This window comes from Artemia franciscana, chromosome 21 (assembly GCF_032884065.1).
Source record: "Artemia franciscana chromosome 21, ASM3288406v1, whole genome shotgun sequence".
In the NCBI taxonomy this organism is placed as follows: Eukaryota; Metazoa; Arthropoda; class Branchiopoda; order Anostraca; family Artemiidae; genus Artemia; species Artemia franciscana.
In genome coordinates, this window is record NC_088883.1 from 23,455,962 (window position 1) to 23,472,689 (window position 16,728).

General features: G+C 34.4%; 1 protein-coding gene across 1 annotated transcript in view; it reads right to left on the reverse strand.

Moving 5' to 3' along the window:
• The window catches only part of LOC136040856 (dynamin-1-like protein), a 93,873-nt gene that overhangs the window by 50,936 nt on the left and 26,209 nt on the right, over positions 1-16,728 (reverse strand). Inside the window, exons 4-6 of the mRNA XM_065725233.1 lie at positions 16,272-16,482; positions 12,447-12,694; positions 6,468-6,631 (exon numbers count right to left, since the gene is read on the reverse strand). Of these exons, the coding sequence (XP_065581305.1) occupies positions 6,468-6,631; positions 12,447-12,694; positions 16,272-16,482 (623 nt within the window). The remainder of the gene's footprint in view (positions 1-6,467; positions 6,632-12,446; positions 12,695-16,271; positions 16,483-16,728) is intronic.

Genomic DNA, 16,728 nt, shown 5'->3' on the forward strand with positions numbered 1-16,728 from the left:
GCAGTAGTAGTAAGGTACACGGTTTCTTGCGTTTTCAAAAATCACTAAAAAACTAGCAAAGTGTTTGAATTTATGGAAAAATGCCTTATGTTCAGAGATCTTTCGTATATTGATTATACTTACTGAATTACGGTACCACTCAGAACCTGATAGGAAAAAAGTCCTTGGCCAAAAAAAGCTTGACAAGACTTGAATTAAATGACGAGCCTTTAAATGCCAAACGTGAAGCCTCCAAATTCTTAGCCTTTCCAATTATCCCATAAGTAGAACTTAGGTGATGACTAGAACCATATCCAGGATTTTTGTTCGGTAGGGGTTATTTTTTCGGGTGGGGGGTACACAAAACAAACTTTAGAAAATGCATCAAAATTAGCTTGTATGCATTTTTAAAGTACATCCGATGTAGTTTTTAACATGTTTATTACCTGAACAGATACCATATAATGCAAAGAGAACATACCTCAAGGTTGCTTTTGACTGAAAATAATTTTTAGAGTACGTCCAATATAGTTCTCAATAGATTTATTACCCGAATAGATACCATATAATACAAGAAAAACACGTCTCTGGTTTATTTCTACTAAAAATAACTTGTTAAGTGAATCAAATATAGCTATCCCTAAATTTATTACCAAAGTAGATACAATACAATATTAAGAAAATACGCCTCAAGGTTGCTTTTGACCGAAAATAATTTTTAGAGTGCATCTAATATAGTATTTAATAGACTTATTACCTGAATAGATACCATATAATACAAAAAAACATCCCTCTGATGATTTTTTCTGAAAATAACTTTTAAAGTGCATATAGTAAAGTTTCTCCTGGATTAATTACCTGAATAGATATAATACAATAAAGAAAAATCATTACAATAAACAAGCAAACAGCCACCAGACACTCAATAAGAATATTGAAAATCGACCAGGTGTAGGAGAAGCAGACCGGTCTTGCCAGTTATTCGGCAAATAACCAGTTATGCCAGCTTCAAACACCTGCTGGTTCCTGCAGGTGATTCCTGCCAGCAGGGAATCACCTGCTGGCAGCAGGGAATAAAACGCGCAAGGAGTTTGCGAAAACGCGTGCTATCTTCAGTCTACAGAATTTAAGAGAGAAAAAACGGATATAGTTTAAATAAAACTCGGATGACCAAGGGGTTTATGTACATTCTTTCAAATGAATGTAGTATTTCATTTTGCTAAATTAAATTACCCAACTAAAATTACACGAGAGACAATATGTTGTAACAGAGACAATCTTTTGTTATTTCTGTGTACTTATTCAAAGTATTTACAATGATTGCATTATTTTGGAGGTTAATAAGATGTGATTTTATTTTTTTTTTTATTCTGTCATTTGTTTAAGTTTGGCATTGTATTTAATTTAACGTTTTTTTCTGTTGATTAAGGCTCCTGGACATGGAGTCGAAATATTCAGATTTGTATTATTTAAAGTTTTTTTTTGTTTTGCTCAACTGATTTATTTAAATTAAACCCCTTTATTTCTCTCTTAAATTCTGTAAATAGAAAAGAAGTGAAGTCTAAGAAATTATTTACCTTTAGTCTATTATATAGCAATGCGTCTATGATTTTCAATGCTACGCATCTTTTGGTGTGGCTTTATATTAGATGATTTTAACCAAATAGCACAAATAACATGACGTACGCTATTGTCTAGAAAATTCTTTACTATTATCATAATAATTAGTATATTATCATTACTATAATTATTATTGTAGTGTTATTATTATTATATTACTTTATTATTATGCTATTAATCCTCCGTTCTTATTGTAATATCATTATTATGTTTATTTAAGTTATTATTACGTATTATTAATACTAGTATTATCACTATTATTATAATCAGTAGTATAATTATCATTATTGTAATTACTATTGCTAAAATGTTATTATAATTATGATACTTATCATTATGTTGTAAATCCTTTATTATCAAATTGTTCGGAATGAACTGTAAGTAAGGAACGACTTTACCCAATAGTAACCGAAACTCTTATTGGATCAGAGTTCAAAGTGTATACAGCTGGTTTAAATAAGATAGTTTGTAACTTTATTTAATCAGTAAGCTCTTTTTACTTCAGAATTTGTGAGATATTTCAAAGATCTGCTATAAGCCTGTTCTTTTTAATAATATCCGGTCATTTGAACTCTTATATTGGATATTGTACTCTGTTCACCTGGATTAATTAACGCTAACCTGTCCCGCCCAAAGACTTCTCTCTTGCTGTGTCTAATTGTTACATTTTAGTCTGCCATGACGGGCGAGAAACTGATTTGGAATGCAGAGCAAAATTTCTTGTTTCGAACAAGAAAAGCGGGGATTGCTTGTACTGATATTGCGGAAACTGCTTGTGAATTTTTTGCCCCTGATTTGATACTTGAAGCCAAAAAATTGTTGTCGACTGAAGCTGCGGTTTCTACACGTGCTACAGATAGACAAAAGATGATTGATAATGTCGATTGATGATAGACAAAAGATGATTGATGATATGATTAGATGTCTTGATCTCTCTGATGAACGTAAAGTGGTCCTACATCGTTTTGTCATTTTTGAACCTGATGAGGTGCCTGTAGTGCCCGGTGATACAACTGCTACACTTACTCGAAAAGTCAATGAGTTATCCCTAAAGTTTAATAACATAGTTGATTCTGAAATGTTCAGGGCTAACGTTGGTTTCTCGCATAACAGGTCATCCCAGGCTTCAAATCCGACCTAAATAGTAGTCTTGAAGAGCCCACCAAAAATTCTTGACGCTCCCGTATTGCTGAAAGACTTTCTTAATAAAAATTTGTGACAATATTAGTGACCGTATTATTGAATTGAAGCCCTGCAAGGATACTTGGTGGCTCATTTTGTCTGATAAAGATGCTGTTCAGTCTGTAGTACACGCTCTCAACGATCATGATCAATCTTTGAATGTCAAAGTGAAAAGCCCATCATATTTTGGAATTGTTCACCGGATCCCTGAAATCTTTACATCTGATGATCTTATTCAGGTAGTATCAAACTAATCTGAAGCTAAGCAACTAGGTAGAACGCGCTCCTTTCGGCTCCAATTTGCTGAAAAGGCACACCTCGAACAAGCTTCTCGTGAAAGTTTATTGGTTGGATATGAGCACCTACCTGTTACCGAGTTCAAGTTTTAACCCATGCAATGTTATAACTGTCGACAATTCAGTAACGTCGAGAAATTGTGTAAGAATCCTCCCAAATGTGCAAGATGTTCTGGTGATCATCCAAAAGCTAATAACAATCCGTGCAAGAAACCAATGAAATGCAGCCTATGTGAATCAGCTGACAACCCTTTATACGCATTTAGGTGTCCAGTCAAACAGGCTATAATTAAGAAATGACTGTCTCTACGATCCGAATTTTTTCCTGGAACATTAATAGTAGTGTTTAAACAAAATGAACTCTTTCAGAAAAATTCAATCAACATGAAATAAGTTTTAATCTTTCTGTTTTTGTTCTGTCGTTGTTTCTTCTTTTCTGTTTTGTTGGTTTAAAAATGCGGCTTTTCCAAGATGGGGGTGGATGGTACGTGATGAATCCTAGTTTTGTGGTAATTTGAACTTGCCGAAATCTAGCTCCGGTGACATCCTCTCCTCGGGTGAGCGACTACTTCAGCTTCAAAATAATCCAATTGATGTTCTTAGTTTAATAAATAATTCAATACGTCTGTATAACCAATTTACATCAAATCCCAATTTTCAGCTGTTAGTAAATATATTTTGGATTTAGATGAAGTTTCCAAACAAAGTCTTAGTTTTACCGTGCTTCAGCTAAATGTTCAAGGTCTTTGCTCTTCATTTGATGAATTAAAACAAATAGTACGTAGTGGCCAACCCGATTTTATTGGTCTTTGTGAGACTTTCCTCGATTCGAAAACTGAGTCTCTATTGCATCTCTTTGGATATAAGATGGAGTATTTGAATCGTAATAGGATGGCTAAAGGTGGTCTTGCTGTTTATGTTTCGGAATATCTTCAGTACTCTGTAAGACATGACCTGTCAAGAAATGAAGAAGGGATTTTTGAATCCATGTTTATTAAGATTAAAACCCAAACTAAACCTCTGATTGTTGGTAATATATACCAGTCTCCTAGTGGCTCTGTTCCCTCTTTCCTTCAGATTCCTGATGAGGTTTTGGAAGAAATCCAAAAACGTTTAGGTAAACTTGTCATTATGGGTGACTTCAAAATTAATTTGTGTGACCAGTGGTAATCTTCTTCCTTTGATTTTCTCTCAGCTATACTTGCTTGTGGCACATTACCCTCAGCATGTATTCCAACTTGCATACTGCTTCTTTGCTTGATTATACTTTTTTACCGTTGTCTTTGGTGCAAAATTCTGGATTGATTAGTGACGTCTCAGACCATTTACCTGTTTTTTTTTCGAGTATGATTTTCCTGACTCCTTACCTAGGAGGCACCGGGGAGCTGGTTTTCGTCTTTAAAATTTAACGATCAGGAGATGGCTCTTCTTAGATCGTGGTTGGCAGATTATTCATGGGGTATTTTTGGAAATGAATCTGATGTAGATTCACTTTTTAATTGTCCTGTGGTGGCGCAGTGGGTTTGACCATAGCTTGGTAACACGGGACCCAGAGATTGAATCATGCTGCAGCAATGCACTGCAGGGTCGACGCATGGACCTTAGTAGTCAAGAAGCGTCGTTAATCTGATGCAATACACTTTTTAATTCTTTTCGTAACTCTTGGAAAGAAATTATATTGGACACTTGTTGTGAGTACCAGTTTAATCAGGGATCGAAGAGAACAACACCTTTGAATCCTTGGATGACGCTTGGACTCCTTAGGAGCTGGAGGAAAAAACCTTTGGAAGGCTTACAGGTCTCAGAGGTAGTTATTATATAATAACAATAAAACATTTAAAATCATTTGCTACGACAGGAGGATAGCAATAAAACAATTTAAATCATTTGCTGCCCCAGGAGGATAACAATAAAAGATTTTAAATCATTTGTTACCACAGGAGGATAATAGTAAAACATGTTGAATCATTTGCTACCACAGGGGGACAACAATCACACATTTTGAATCATTTGCTACCACAGGAGGATAACAATAAAACATTCTGAATCATTCGCTACCACAGGAGGATGATAATTAAATATTTTGAATCATTTGCTACCACAGGAGGATAACAATAAAACATTTTGAATCATTCGCTACAACAGGAGGATAACAATAAAACAATTTAAATCATTCGCTGCCCCAGTATTGTAATGTATTGTATCAGATTAACGACGCTTCTTGACTACTCAGGTGCCTGCGTCGGCCCTGCAGTGCATTACTGCAGCATGATTCGATCTTTGGGTCCCGTATCACCAAGCCGAGGTCAAACCCACTGCGCCACCACAGGACACAATATATTTCGCTGCCCCAGAAGTATAGCGATAAAACATTTCAAATCATTTGCTACCACAGGAGGATAACAATGAAACATTTTGAATCATTCGCTACCACAGGAGGATAACAATAATTTCTTTTCAATAGTAAAGTTTCAACATTGTTTGATTACTTTTTTTCTTCTCTTCTACTATTTTGTAAGATTTCTATTTGGTTCTGAAGTAAGCCAACCTTTTATTTTCTTTTTTTTAGCTAATTTATAATTAGTTAAAATTTCACTTTTCTTTGCTAAATTCGCCAAAGAATTTTGCTAAATCAGCTAAAATCTTTAGTTAAAAAAAAAATCAGCTTTAAACTGTTTTTTGTTTAAGAAATTAACACGATAAGTTCGACTGAAAAGGCTTGGTTTTGGATTACTTAATCATTCGCTACCACAGGAGGATAAAAATAAAGCATTTTAAATCATTCGCTACAACAGGAGGATAATAATAAAACATTTTTAATTATTCGCTACTATAGGAGGATAACAATAAATCACTATTAAATCATTCGCTACCACAGGAGCATAACAGTAAAACATTTTAAATCATTCGCTATCACAGGAGGATAACAACAACACATTTTAAATCATTCCTACCACAGATGGATGACAATAAAAATTTTGAATCATTCGTTATCACAGGAGTATAACAACAAAAAAAATTTAAATCATTTGCTACCAAAGAAGGATAAAGATAAAACATTTTAAAATATTTACTACCACAGGAGGATAACAATAAAACATTTTGAATCATATGATGAATTCAATGTAAGCGTACCTAGAATTTAAACTTGCTGTGCATATGAAAAAAAAACTTTCTAAGGTAGATTACGGAAAATCAGTGAATGAGGAAAACCGTCTACCTTCAAACAAGATTCACGAACTTGATACTTTTCTTTTTCAATAGTGAAGGGAAGGTAGTGTATAATGACCTGTGTTTTATTCCTTCATATCTACTTTTTCTAGTCGATTTGACCTGACCCCCAAAATGGCCGGGTCTCTAAATTAAAGATTTTTGTATATATTTACTTACAACTCGCTAGTTTCAATATTTTTGCCAGTACCATCAATGGCTGAGCAATATGCAGACGAAAATTTTGTGATGATTTGAAGAAGCGTCTGTTTCTTGTCAATGACATCTTCACCAAGCGAATTCAGTAATGATTGGAATTGTGTAGACATTAAAGTTATGCGATTCTAAAACAGAAAAGAAGAAACTAAAATTAGTAAGTATTACAATTTCAAAATTTGGCTTCTTAGGGGACATGGTGGCTCTTTCCTAGGTTTCCTCGATATTCCCTTTAGACACAAGGATATGCTTGCTAGGATATAACTATGGATATACCTTGCTAGGATACAACTAAAACTTTTCCTACCTGATTTTCCTATTAAAGCACTTGAAAATTTTATATTTCAGTTTGTTTTCTAAATAATATTTTCAACTGTTTAGCAATAACAGTTTTAACGTTACGTGACGCACGACATTTTCTGATCTCATCGGTCGATTATCCGATGTCAATCTACCAATCTATCGTACAATCTTACGACAGATCCGGGTTATCTGTTGGTCTAAGTTCTGTAACGTTGGTCCAGGAATGTACAATTTTGCTGAAAGCTCTTAAACTGATATACTATTGGTCTATATCAAGTCCGTATCCACGGGTTACCAGATTTGAGCACATTTCTGAAATTTGTATCTGACTCGTAAGAACATGACACAAAGTTTTGATGCGTTTTTGAAAAATTTTCTGTAAAGCCCCCACCCCAAACTAAATCCTTGATGCGTCCTTGGTGTGTATTGTCTTATGGGTTAATGGCAAAGAAAACTAAATCACGTTATCTGTATATAAGTATGTTGGTGTATATGATTGTGTTATGTAAGTAAGTGTATATTCACACAATAAGCTTACAAAAAGGTTTTCCAAGACACCATCTTTCGTAAACACATTCCGTTTTCAAATTATTTTCATGAATAGTGTGCATAGAGTAACCAATACAGAATTCTTACTAACATTTTATGTGAACATACCATTCCCCAAGGTATTTTATATTATTTCACCTCGATTTTAAATATTAAAACCAAAAACATGGAAATACATAACATTTAAAACTTCATAACACATAAAAAACATATAAATTGATAACAATCATTCCTTTTACTGAAGAGAATCTCAAATTCTATTTTAATGTTCAAAAATTTTGAATCTTACGCTAAAACTCAATCAACAATTTTTTCAGATAACGTTTCGATTTGTTAACAATCAAACGTAACAATTTTCCGTCAACTAGCGGAATGACTACTAAAGAGTTGTTACCAACAATTCACAAGAATATGATTCACCAATTATCAAAAACATGATATTTAATAATGAAACCTCTAGATTTCAAAATAAAAAGAACGAAATTTTCGCAGCATTCAAAACTTCAGATCAAATATATAATAAAAAGAAAAGCATAAAATACATAAATTCCTCACCATTATTTTTTATTTATAGAAAATCTCAAGTTTTATCTCAGTGTTTGAAATTTTTGAACCTCGCGCTCAGCTCAGTCAACAATTTTTGGCAATAACACTTCGATTTATTAGAAAATTTACAATCAATTTTAGGTAAATTTCTGGATAAAAATCTAGTGTCCTCTAGTGTCACTCAAAAATACAAAATTGTTACCAACAATTTGCGCGAACATATCATTCTCTGCGATATTTTAAAATAGAACCTTTAAATATAAAAATAAAACGCATTGAAAATACTGGTGGCTAGCCTTTAAACCTTCATAAAAATAACAACAAACATAGAACACATAAATTGTTAAAAGTCATTTTTAGGGAAGAGGATCAAAACTTATTTTAATATTTAAAATTTTTAAATCTTACGCTCAAACTCAATGAACATTTTTTTCTAACAACGCCCGATTTGTAATCAATCCATCAATTAATTTATTCAAAAGAAACAGGGAAAATATTACAGAAGTTTAGACCCCACAAAGGCTCTTTGGCCTGTGACAGTGGGAGACTAAACATAACATTAAACAATAGCAGTAAAATCAAACAAAAGGACAAGAAAAAAAATTAAATTAAACGACAACAACAAAAATTACCATGCCAATCAAAATAAATGAATTAAACAAATTAAAAAGGAAAGGTAGAGGGGGAAAAGAAGTGAGGAGAGAACTAGCTGTATAGGCATAAGAGGTGGTTGGTTAGCTCTTTCTTAAACTGTCCATAAGAATGGCATAGCCGAATTTTAACTCGTAGGGAATTCTATATGGAGGCACAGCATAAAACTGGATTGAAATCTAATCTGATGGTTTTGGTTTTATGAATGAAAATATTGCTGTCATTTGTAAGAGAATAAGAAACACAAGATTCAAGTCGTAGTTCAGAATTTAAAAGATATCATTTTTTGAAGAGGTTAGGGAGGATTCCATGAAAATACTTAAAAATGAAACAAGAGGAAAGAAAGATGGGATTGACCATCCAATAAATTCATGCTGATCTGGTCTGTCACCTTAGACACTAATTGCTCTCTTATACATTTTGAAAACAGGGAAGGTAAAAGAAGAGAACGTTGATAGCCATACTGCAGAAGAGTAGTACATATGAGTATGAGTGAAAGAGGATCTTTATTATTGAACTAGGGAAAACAATGACGAAGAATTCCTAGGTTTCTGCAGAGCTTAAAGTTTCACGAGAGCACAGTGATTTTTGAAAGTAAGATTTTCGTACAGTAGAATACCCAGGAATCGAACGAGTCTATCAGGGGGACGAGTTTTACCACCATGAGTGGTAGAAATAGTTTGAACCAAAAGACAAAAGCACCTGATCTGGAAAAAATAAGTAGACTAGATTTAGCTAGATTTTAAGGCAAGGCGATTCGCATCGAACCAAGAAAAAGTTCTTTCTAGAACATAATCCACTTTCTTGACAAGGGAAGATTCCTTAATTTCTAAATACAAAAAACTACTTTCACCTGCAAATGCAAATAGCACTGGGTCTTTAGTTGCCTCATAATATGGAACAAAATTGTGATCACAAATACTACAACAACTTTGTTTAATTTGTTCAGATAAAGCAATAAAAAGATCATTGATGAATATAAGGAATAAAACAGGTCCTAAGGCAACAAACAGGTAAAATAGAGCAAAACCTTGAGGGACACCAAAATCAACACTGAACTAACCTTGAAGCTTAGGGTCAATACTGATAGACCTTTCAGATAAATAAGTTTCACACCAGTGATAACTGTTTCCCTGGAGATTTCTGTTCCATTTCCGAGAGAGGGATAGTATGTGAAATGCTGTCCGCTAGTGGAATGACTAATGAAGAATTGTTGCCATTCAAATGTGGCATATTTACAAAGAAAGAAACACCATAGCATTCCAAACTTCAGAACAAATATATAATATAACGAAAAGCATAAAACCCATAAAATGATCACAATTATTTTTTTAGTGAAATGAATCTCAAGTTTTATTTTAATATTAAAAATTTTTGAAACTCGCACTCAAATCAATCAACAATTTTTGGCAATAACGCTTCGATTTATTAGAAAATTTACAAACAATTGTTACTATTTCTGTCAACTTGCAAAAACACATTTCTCAGTTTAATTGCTATTAAGAAACTATTGTCGGGACGGTGGAAACACGCCGTATATGCAGCAACATGACAAAGTGGAACAGAATTTCTAGACAAAAATCAAGCGTCACTAGTGCTATCTAGTATCACTTTTCCGTACTAAATTGCAAATTAACCCTGCGCCTTCATTAACTGAAATGCCAGCATTGAAAACGTGGAACTGAATAGAATTGGCAATGGAATTGGCAATAACCAATGTCTAAACTTAATTAAATCTAAATTTATATTTTTTGTCGGGAGGGTAGAAATACGCCGTATATGCAGCAACATGACAAAGCGGAACAGAATTTCTAGACAAAAATCAAGCGTCACTAGTACCATCTAGTGTCACTCTTCCGTACTATATTGCAAATTAACCCTGCGCCTTCATTAACTGAAATGCCAGCATTGAAAATATGGAATTGAATAGAATTGGCAATGGAATTGGCAATAACCAAGCTCTAAACTTAATTAAATCTAAATTTACATTTTTAGTTTTGTTTTAGAATCAATAAATTATCTGTGACAGGTCCCTAGAAACCAAGATGACTGCTCATAAATATTAATAAGAGTTAAATTTTTTAATTCCACCTAGAGTGAATTGTATAGTCGTAAAATGCATGCATTTTTCAATTTCTCAGTTGAAAAGTTCTGAAACTGTCAGTGATCCATTGTAACACAAGGACTAGTGTTACCAACGCAGTACAACTGCACCGTTTTTGGAACAATTCAGAGATCCTGGAGCAACAAAGTACATTTAATATATTATGGTGCAATCCACAATTTCTGGCAAGTTTCGGTAGCCTATAGTTTGATTGTATTTACCTGGTCAAGTCTTACTTTTTCAAAACTTAGAACCTCTCTCAGTCAGCTCTTATGGATGTAAGCAAAATAAAATGGGTATTCGTAGAACGAAGGACAAAAAGAAATCTCCACCAATTTTAAACGAAATATTGTGCATTGAAACACTGCTCGAAATTATTTTCTAGCAGAGGATGAAGATTCTAACAGAAAAAAAGGTGTTTTCAGTTCATTCTAGTTTTTCAGTTATTCTCTGAAACTGAAATTCACGTTGAATCCTACAAAGAATCTTTTATAGTACAATTTTGGTAAAAAAAAAACCGGCGAACTTCCTCACAAAGCTTGACAACACTGGCAAGGACTCGTAGAAAATAGAAGATAAAACAGCCCTGCATCTCGTGTTTTTTTAAGAAAACACAGCATATAAGACGGGAGAAGACCCTCAGTCGTCAAAATACTAAGTCCAAGTCACAACCATGATTAGGGGGACCTCAATTACCAGCCATAATCATTATCGACCAATCACAATTACAAAATATCGACCATCGACCAAGCGATGGTTAGACATTGATATCTAGCTAAGCTCGCGTGTGAACGCGGCTTAAGCAGAATATAATCTGGATCCACGCCTGACTCTAAGACATACTGCAAATGGCTTCGATATGAGATAACAAGTCTGGAGATATCATAACGCGACAAGAATTACCTTTCACTAATAAAAACAATTAAAACATCTAGATAAGAAACTACACAATATAAAGTAAGACAAAATAGTAGACACAAAAAAGAAAAAAATATTTTTAACGAAGGATTATTTATTTTTTATGGTCTAGATTAGAAGATGACAGTATCAGAAATTAATTTCGTTTTAGAAGGTTTAAAAACCCGAAGTGATCGGTTCTTTAATGACAGCTCGGACTTCGCCCTAATACCCAGTATTACCAAGCAGAGACAATCCACCCAGTGATTTTAATTCACAAAACTTATGGGGGATATAATTTCAATGTCTAGGGTGGGAGGGGGGCAAATTAAAAAATTGATATATAATCTCTCTTGACTCCCGGGAATATCTTTGTTTTACACTTATTTTTAGCGTAAGTGGTGATAGAGCCCCTCCCATTACAACAATATTTTAATATTGTATTGGCATGCCTACCGACACAGAGCAGAAAAAGCGAGGGCGGAGCATTCCAACGGACATTTTCTTCAAACGAATAATTTTTCCCTAGACATCGATGTCTAGGGATAACCTGAATGTCTATGCTTATGTATTCTATGTATTAATGTATTCTTTAGACAGTTGTATATGAATATTCGTTTTTAGGCATTTTATTTTTTTGATATCAAGTTATTTTTCCCTTCTTTTCAATTTACTAGGCTTTTATTTTATTTCGCCTTTTTTTACAATGAAATGCAAATTCCATCAATCTGGGCTTTTGATAGTCAATTTTTTGGAATAAATATTTTATTAACTAATTATTAACCAATCATAATTTTCATCCTCTTTTATAAGGAACCCTGATTAATCCATTATGTTGGCTAAAAATTAATTATTAGCTAAGCAAACGTTTGATAGGGGTTTAATCCAATTACCTTCAAATCAGGTAGGCATTTCCGAATGTGATGCAATAGAAGTCTATTCAACGTCTTAGATAAGTGAGGTGTCCCGTTTTGGCTTGCAAGCGTCGGATACTTCCGCTGAAGGAATAATGCCTCATCCTTCAAAACTTCTTTGAACTTCTTATTATTGACAATATCCTGTTGGGACCGATTCACCACGCCGATTATGCCTAACTTCACCGGAATAACCCTTCCACAGAGAACGTCCATTGCATCAGTTCCTTAAAAATAAATTTAGATAAAGCGACTTCCTATATTCCCACTATCTGCATTTCACAGAGATATGTTAGGGTTTTGTGGAATATGGGCAATTTTCTTAATCCCCATTCATGATGAAATTTTGACCCCTCCCCCCTCCCGAAATGTTAGTCTGACTCATAAAATCGTAACGAATAAGAATATAAATAAATTTTTGATGCGTTTTTTAAAGTTTTTTTTTAATATATATATTATGAAAAGAGAACTCACCAATGCTACAGAACAAACACATAAAAAAAAGAGACAGAAGGAGAAAAGGAAGACTGTTTTCCTAAATAAGTGATTAATATAGACCAGCACTTGAATGAGGCCTTAACCCTACTCATCCAGACAATCACATAGGTCAAACAGCATAGCCATACACAATCAACCATAAAGATATATATATATATATATATATATATATATATATATATATATATATATATATATAAATATCAACTAGCTGTTGGGGTGGCGCTTCGCGCCACCCCAACATCTAGTTGGTGGGGGCGCTTCGCGGACCCCCAAGCCCCCCCGCGTGCGTAAGTCGTTACGCGCCATTGTAGTTGTGTCCCTGTGTCCCACCTGTGCATATATATATATATATATATATATATATATATATATATATATATATATATATATATATATATATATATATATATATATTTAACTACGTAAAACTTGCGAATATACAACATTCTTGGCTGTCCCATTGCCTGTGCATATAAATAGATTGTCAGGTTTACCGACTCTTGAACATGTAACACGTAATTGTCCATGGGAAAAACAATTTGTATTCAGATCTATACCTCAATATTCTAATGATTGCCCTTGAGCTTTGTTGATGGTGATCGCTAATCGAACATTCCCTGTGTCCCCGTCGTCATTTATATATCCCCCTGTGCCCCTCGGCGTCCCCGTTGTAGTTGTTTCCCTGTGTCCCGGTCGTCATTTGTGTCCTGGTGTCCCAGTCTGTAATTTCTCTTTGAGTGTCACGGTCGTCATTTATATTCCCTGTGTCCCGGTGTCCCGGTCGTCATTTTTGTCCCGGTCGTCATTTGTGTTCCAATGTCCCGGTCTGTAATTTTTCTTTGAGTGTCCTGGTCGTCATTTATATTCCCTGTGTCCCGGTCGTCATTTGTGTCCCGGTGCTTTTTTGATGGTGATTGCTAATCGAACATTCCTTGTGTCCCGGTCGCTTTCTCTTTGAGTGTCCCGGTCGTCATTTATATTCCCTATGTCCCGGTCGTCATTTGTGTCCCGGTGCTTTGTTGATGGTGATTTCTAATCGAACATTCCTTGTGTCCCGGTCGCTTTCTCTTTGAGTGTCCCGGTCGTCATTTATATTCCCTATGTCCCGGTCGTCATTTGTGTCCCGATGTCCCGGTCTGTAATTTCGTCAGTCGACAAACATGACGTCAGTCGACACACAAACATGACGTCACTCGACACACACACACACAGACAACTTATTTATACATATATATATATATATATATATATATATATATATATATATATATATATATATATATATATATATATATATATATATATATATATTAGGGTGAATGTCTGGAGTCTAGTTAATGTCGACATTCACCGATGAGTGTTCGAAATTCCTTTTTTTCTGTTCCGATTCAATTTGCTTTGCGAGTCAGCTTTTTCAGTCTTTTTGCAACCTATGATGGTAAAAGTTAAAGTTAGGTTAGATTATGTTAGTTTAGACTAGGTTAGGGTAAGCTACTTTAGGTTAGGTTAAATTTGGTTCTAAATTACCAGAAATGGGTTAAAACCTAACTTAAGCTAACCTAAACCAACCAAACCTCGTCAAACCACAACTAATCTAATCTAACCTAATGTCTCATCATCAAACCTTGCATTAAATTGAAAAAAAATGAATGGCAACACTGACTAAATCCAAGAAAAAAAGAAGGTAGTTAATCACAAACTTGAAGAAAATATCAAAAAGAACATTTACACTAACACTGTTCGGAATAAATTTTCATTTATTTTTAGGGTTAAAAAACACTGCAACTCTCTTTCTGTGCAATTGGAGGTTGAAATAGGTTATATAGTGTTCCTCCAAACAAAAAAAAAAGGAAATGGAAATGGGTTATCAACAGGGTGACAATAAGGAAAGAAACGGAGATTGAGACACAGGAGGAAAAGAGGAGGAACTACAGAAACAAGAGAAAATGCAAACTAACAAAATAATTTCCTATTATGATTACAATAATAGTAAACAATAAATCAAACAAAAATACGAAACAGTAATCATACAAATAGTCAACAATAGCATAAACCATAAATCCGAACAATAATAATAAATAAACAGTTCCTCCTGGGCCATCTATGGTGCATGGGGTATCAAATGACGTTTCATGAGAATATATTAGACTGACGGGACCTTCTTCGTCGGCCCTGCAGCAGCCAGGATAAACCCTGGGTCCCGTATTGCCACTGTGTTACCCCCAAATTATATTATAAAAAAATCCCGAGCATTTTTGATGAACTAATTTCGGGATGGATTGTTGAAGCGAGCTCCAATTCACAGAAACAAAGCGGCTGAGGTTGACCACAACAACATCGATGTCTAGTGTTGACATCGACAGTGTCAACAGCGAATGACATCTGCCATGCGCAGTACATGACCTAAACACAAATAAGCAGCAAGTCTCACAAAAAATTATATTATCTCTTAATATAGTTTTAACGATAGTTGAGTGTCATAGCTACTGTGTTAGAAATCATTCAATTTAGGAGACCGCGGATGATAATAGCGCATTTTAGTTTTTCTATACGTATGTGCGGACTGTGATTCCGGTGAGTGTGTGTGATGTGGTCGGGAGACAATCCTTCATATGCTGCGTAAAAATCTACCTGAGGTGCTACGAATTATGGTGCCCTTTATTGGCTTTACATTGTTAGATTTTGGCTATCTCTCAAGCAATTTATGGTTATATATATATTTTTTTTTATTGAACCCATACCTATATCTATAAACGTTGTTGTTATGTTGCATATTATGAATATTATTTATATATTCGGAGTTGTCCTACACAAGCCCAAACATTGGGTATTCTTTTGTCAAGAGCCTCTTTACTTTTATAAACAAAGCTCAACACCGTTGTCAACGCTTTTAAATAAGCTGTACTAGTTTTCCGAGTAAAATTGTTCCGCGAAAGAGTAATTTGTACCATCTAAAAAGCTAGTTGAAAATTTCCTGTAACAAAGAGAAACTAAAACTTCCAGAGTAAGATATCCGAGTAAAAAAAAAAACAGCGGGTAAAACCAAAATGTAGAGGGAAATTTGTACTAAACCGAAGAATTTCCAAACGTACCGTATTGTAACAGGACCTCTATATTGTACCAAAACGCTACAATTGCACTGCGCTGGGGACACTGCTCCTAAACTAAAAAAATGACTTGGAGCTGATAATTTGCTTAAATATGATTCCTAAAACTCCTTTATTTCATTGTATTCAGGATGAATCTTAACTAAAAATTCCAGATGGAAATTACGTTATCAGGAAAAAATCTCAATCAGCTTACCAGTATCCATAAGATCCAGTTTGGTGATAACAGCCAAGGTTCTGTTGCCATCTGGATCCACTTCTCTAGCCAATTTCAACGCTTCTGAAGTGGCAATGTCAGTGTTGGCACTACTTATTGCTAAAATAATACTGTTTGGGTTCGAAATATAGCGCATTACCAGATCATAGACTTGGATTTCAATATCTTCAGGCTGATCTCCGACTGGAACCTAGAAAATTTGCCATTTTCTAATTTGTCAGTTTCTTCTTTACTAAAGATAGCTTTAAAAAGAATACTTATTAAAACATTCTGGGGTACGTACAAAGAAGGGGGAGTTGTTGGGCACTTCGAAAAGCGGATGAAAATTTACTAGATGTTTTAAAGAGATATTGTCTACGGATTGTTCTGGGTACCCATCTGACTGACCGTATTTCAGACAATAGGTTGTATGAAAAATATGGTTCAATCACGTTTT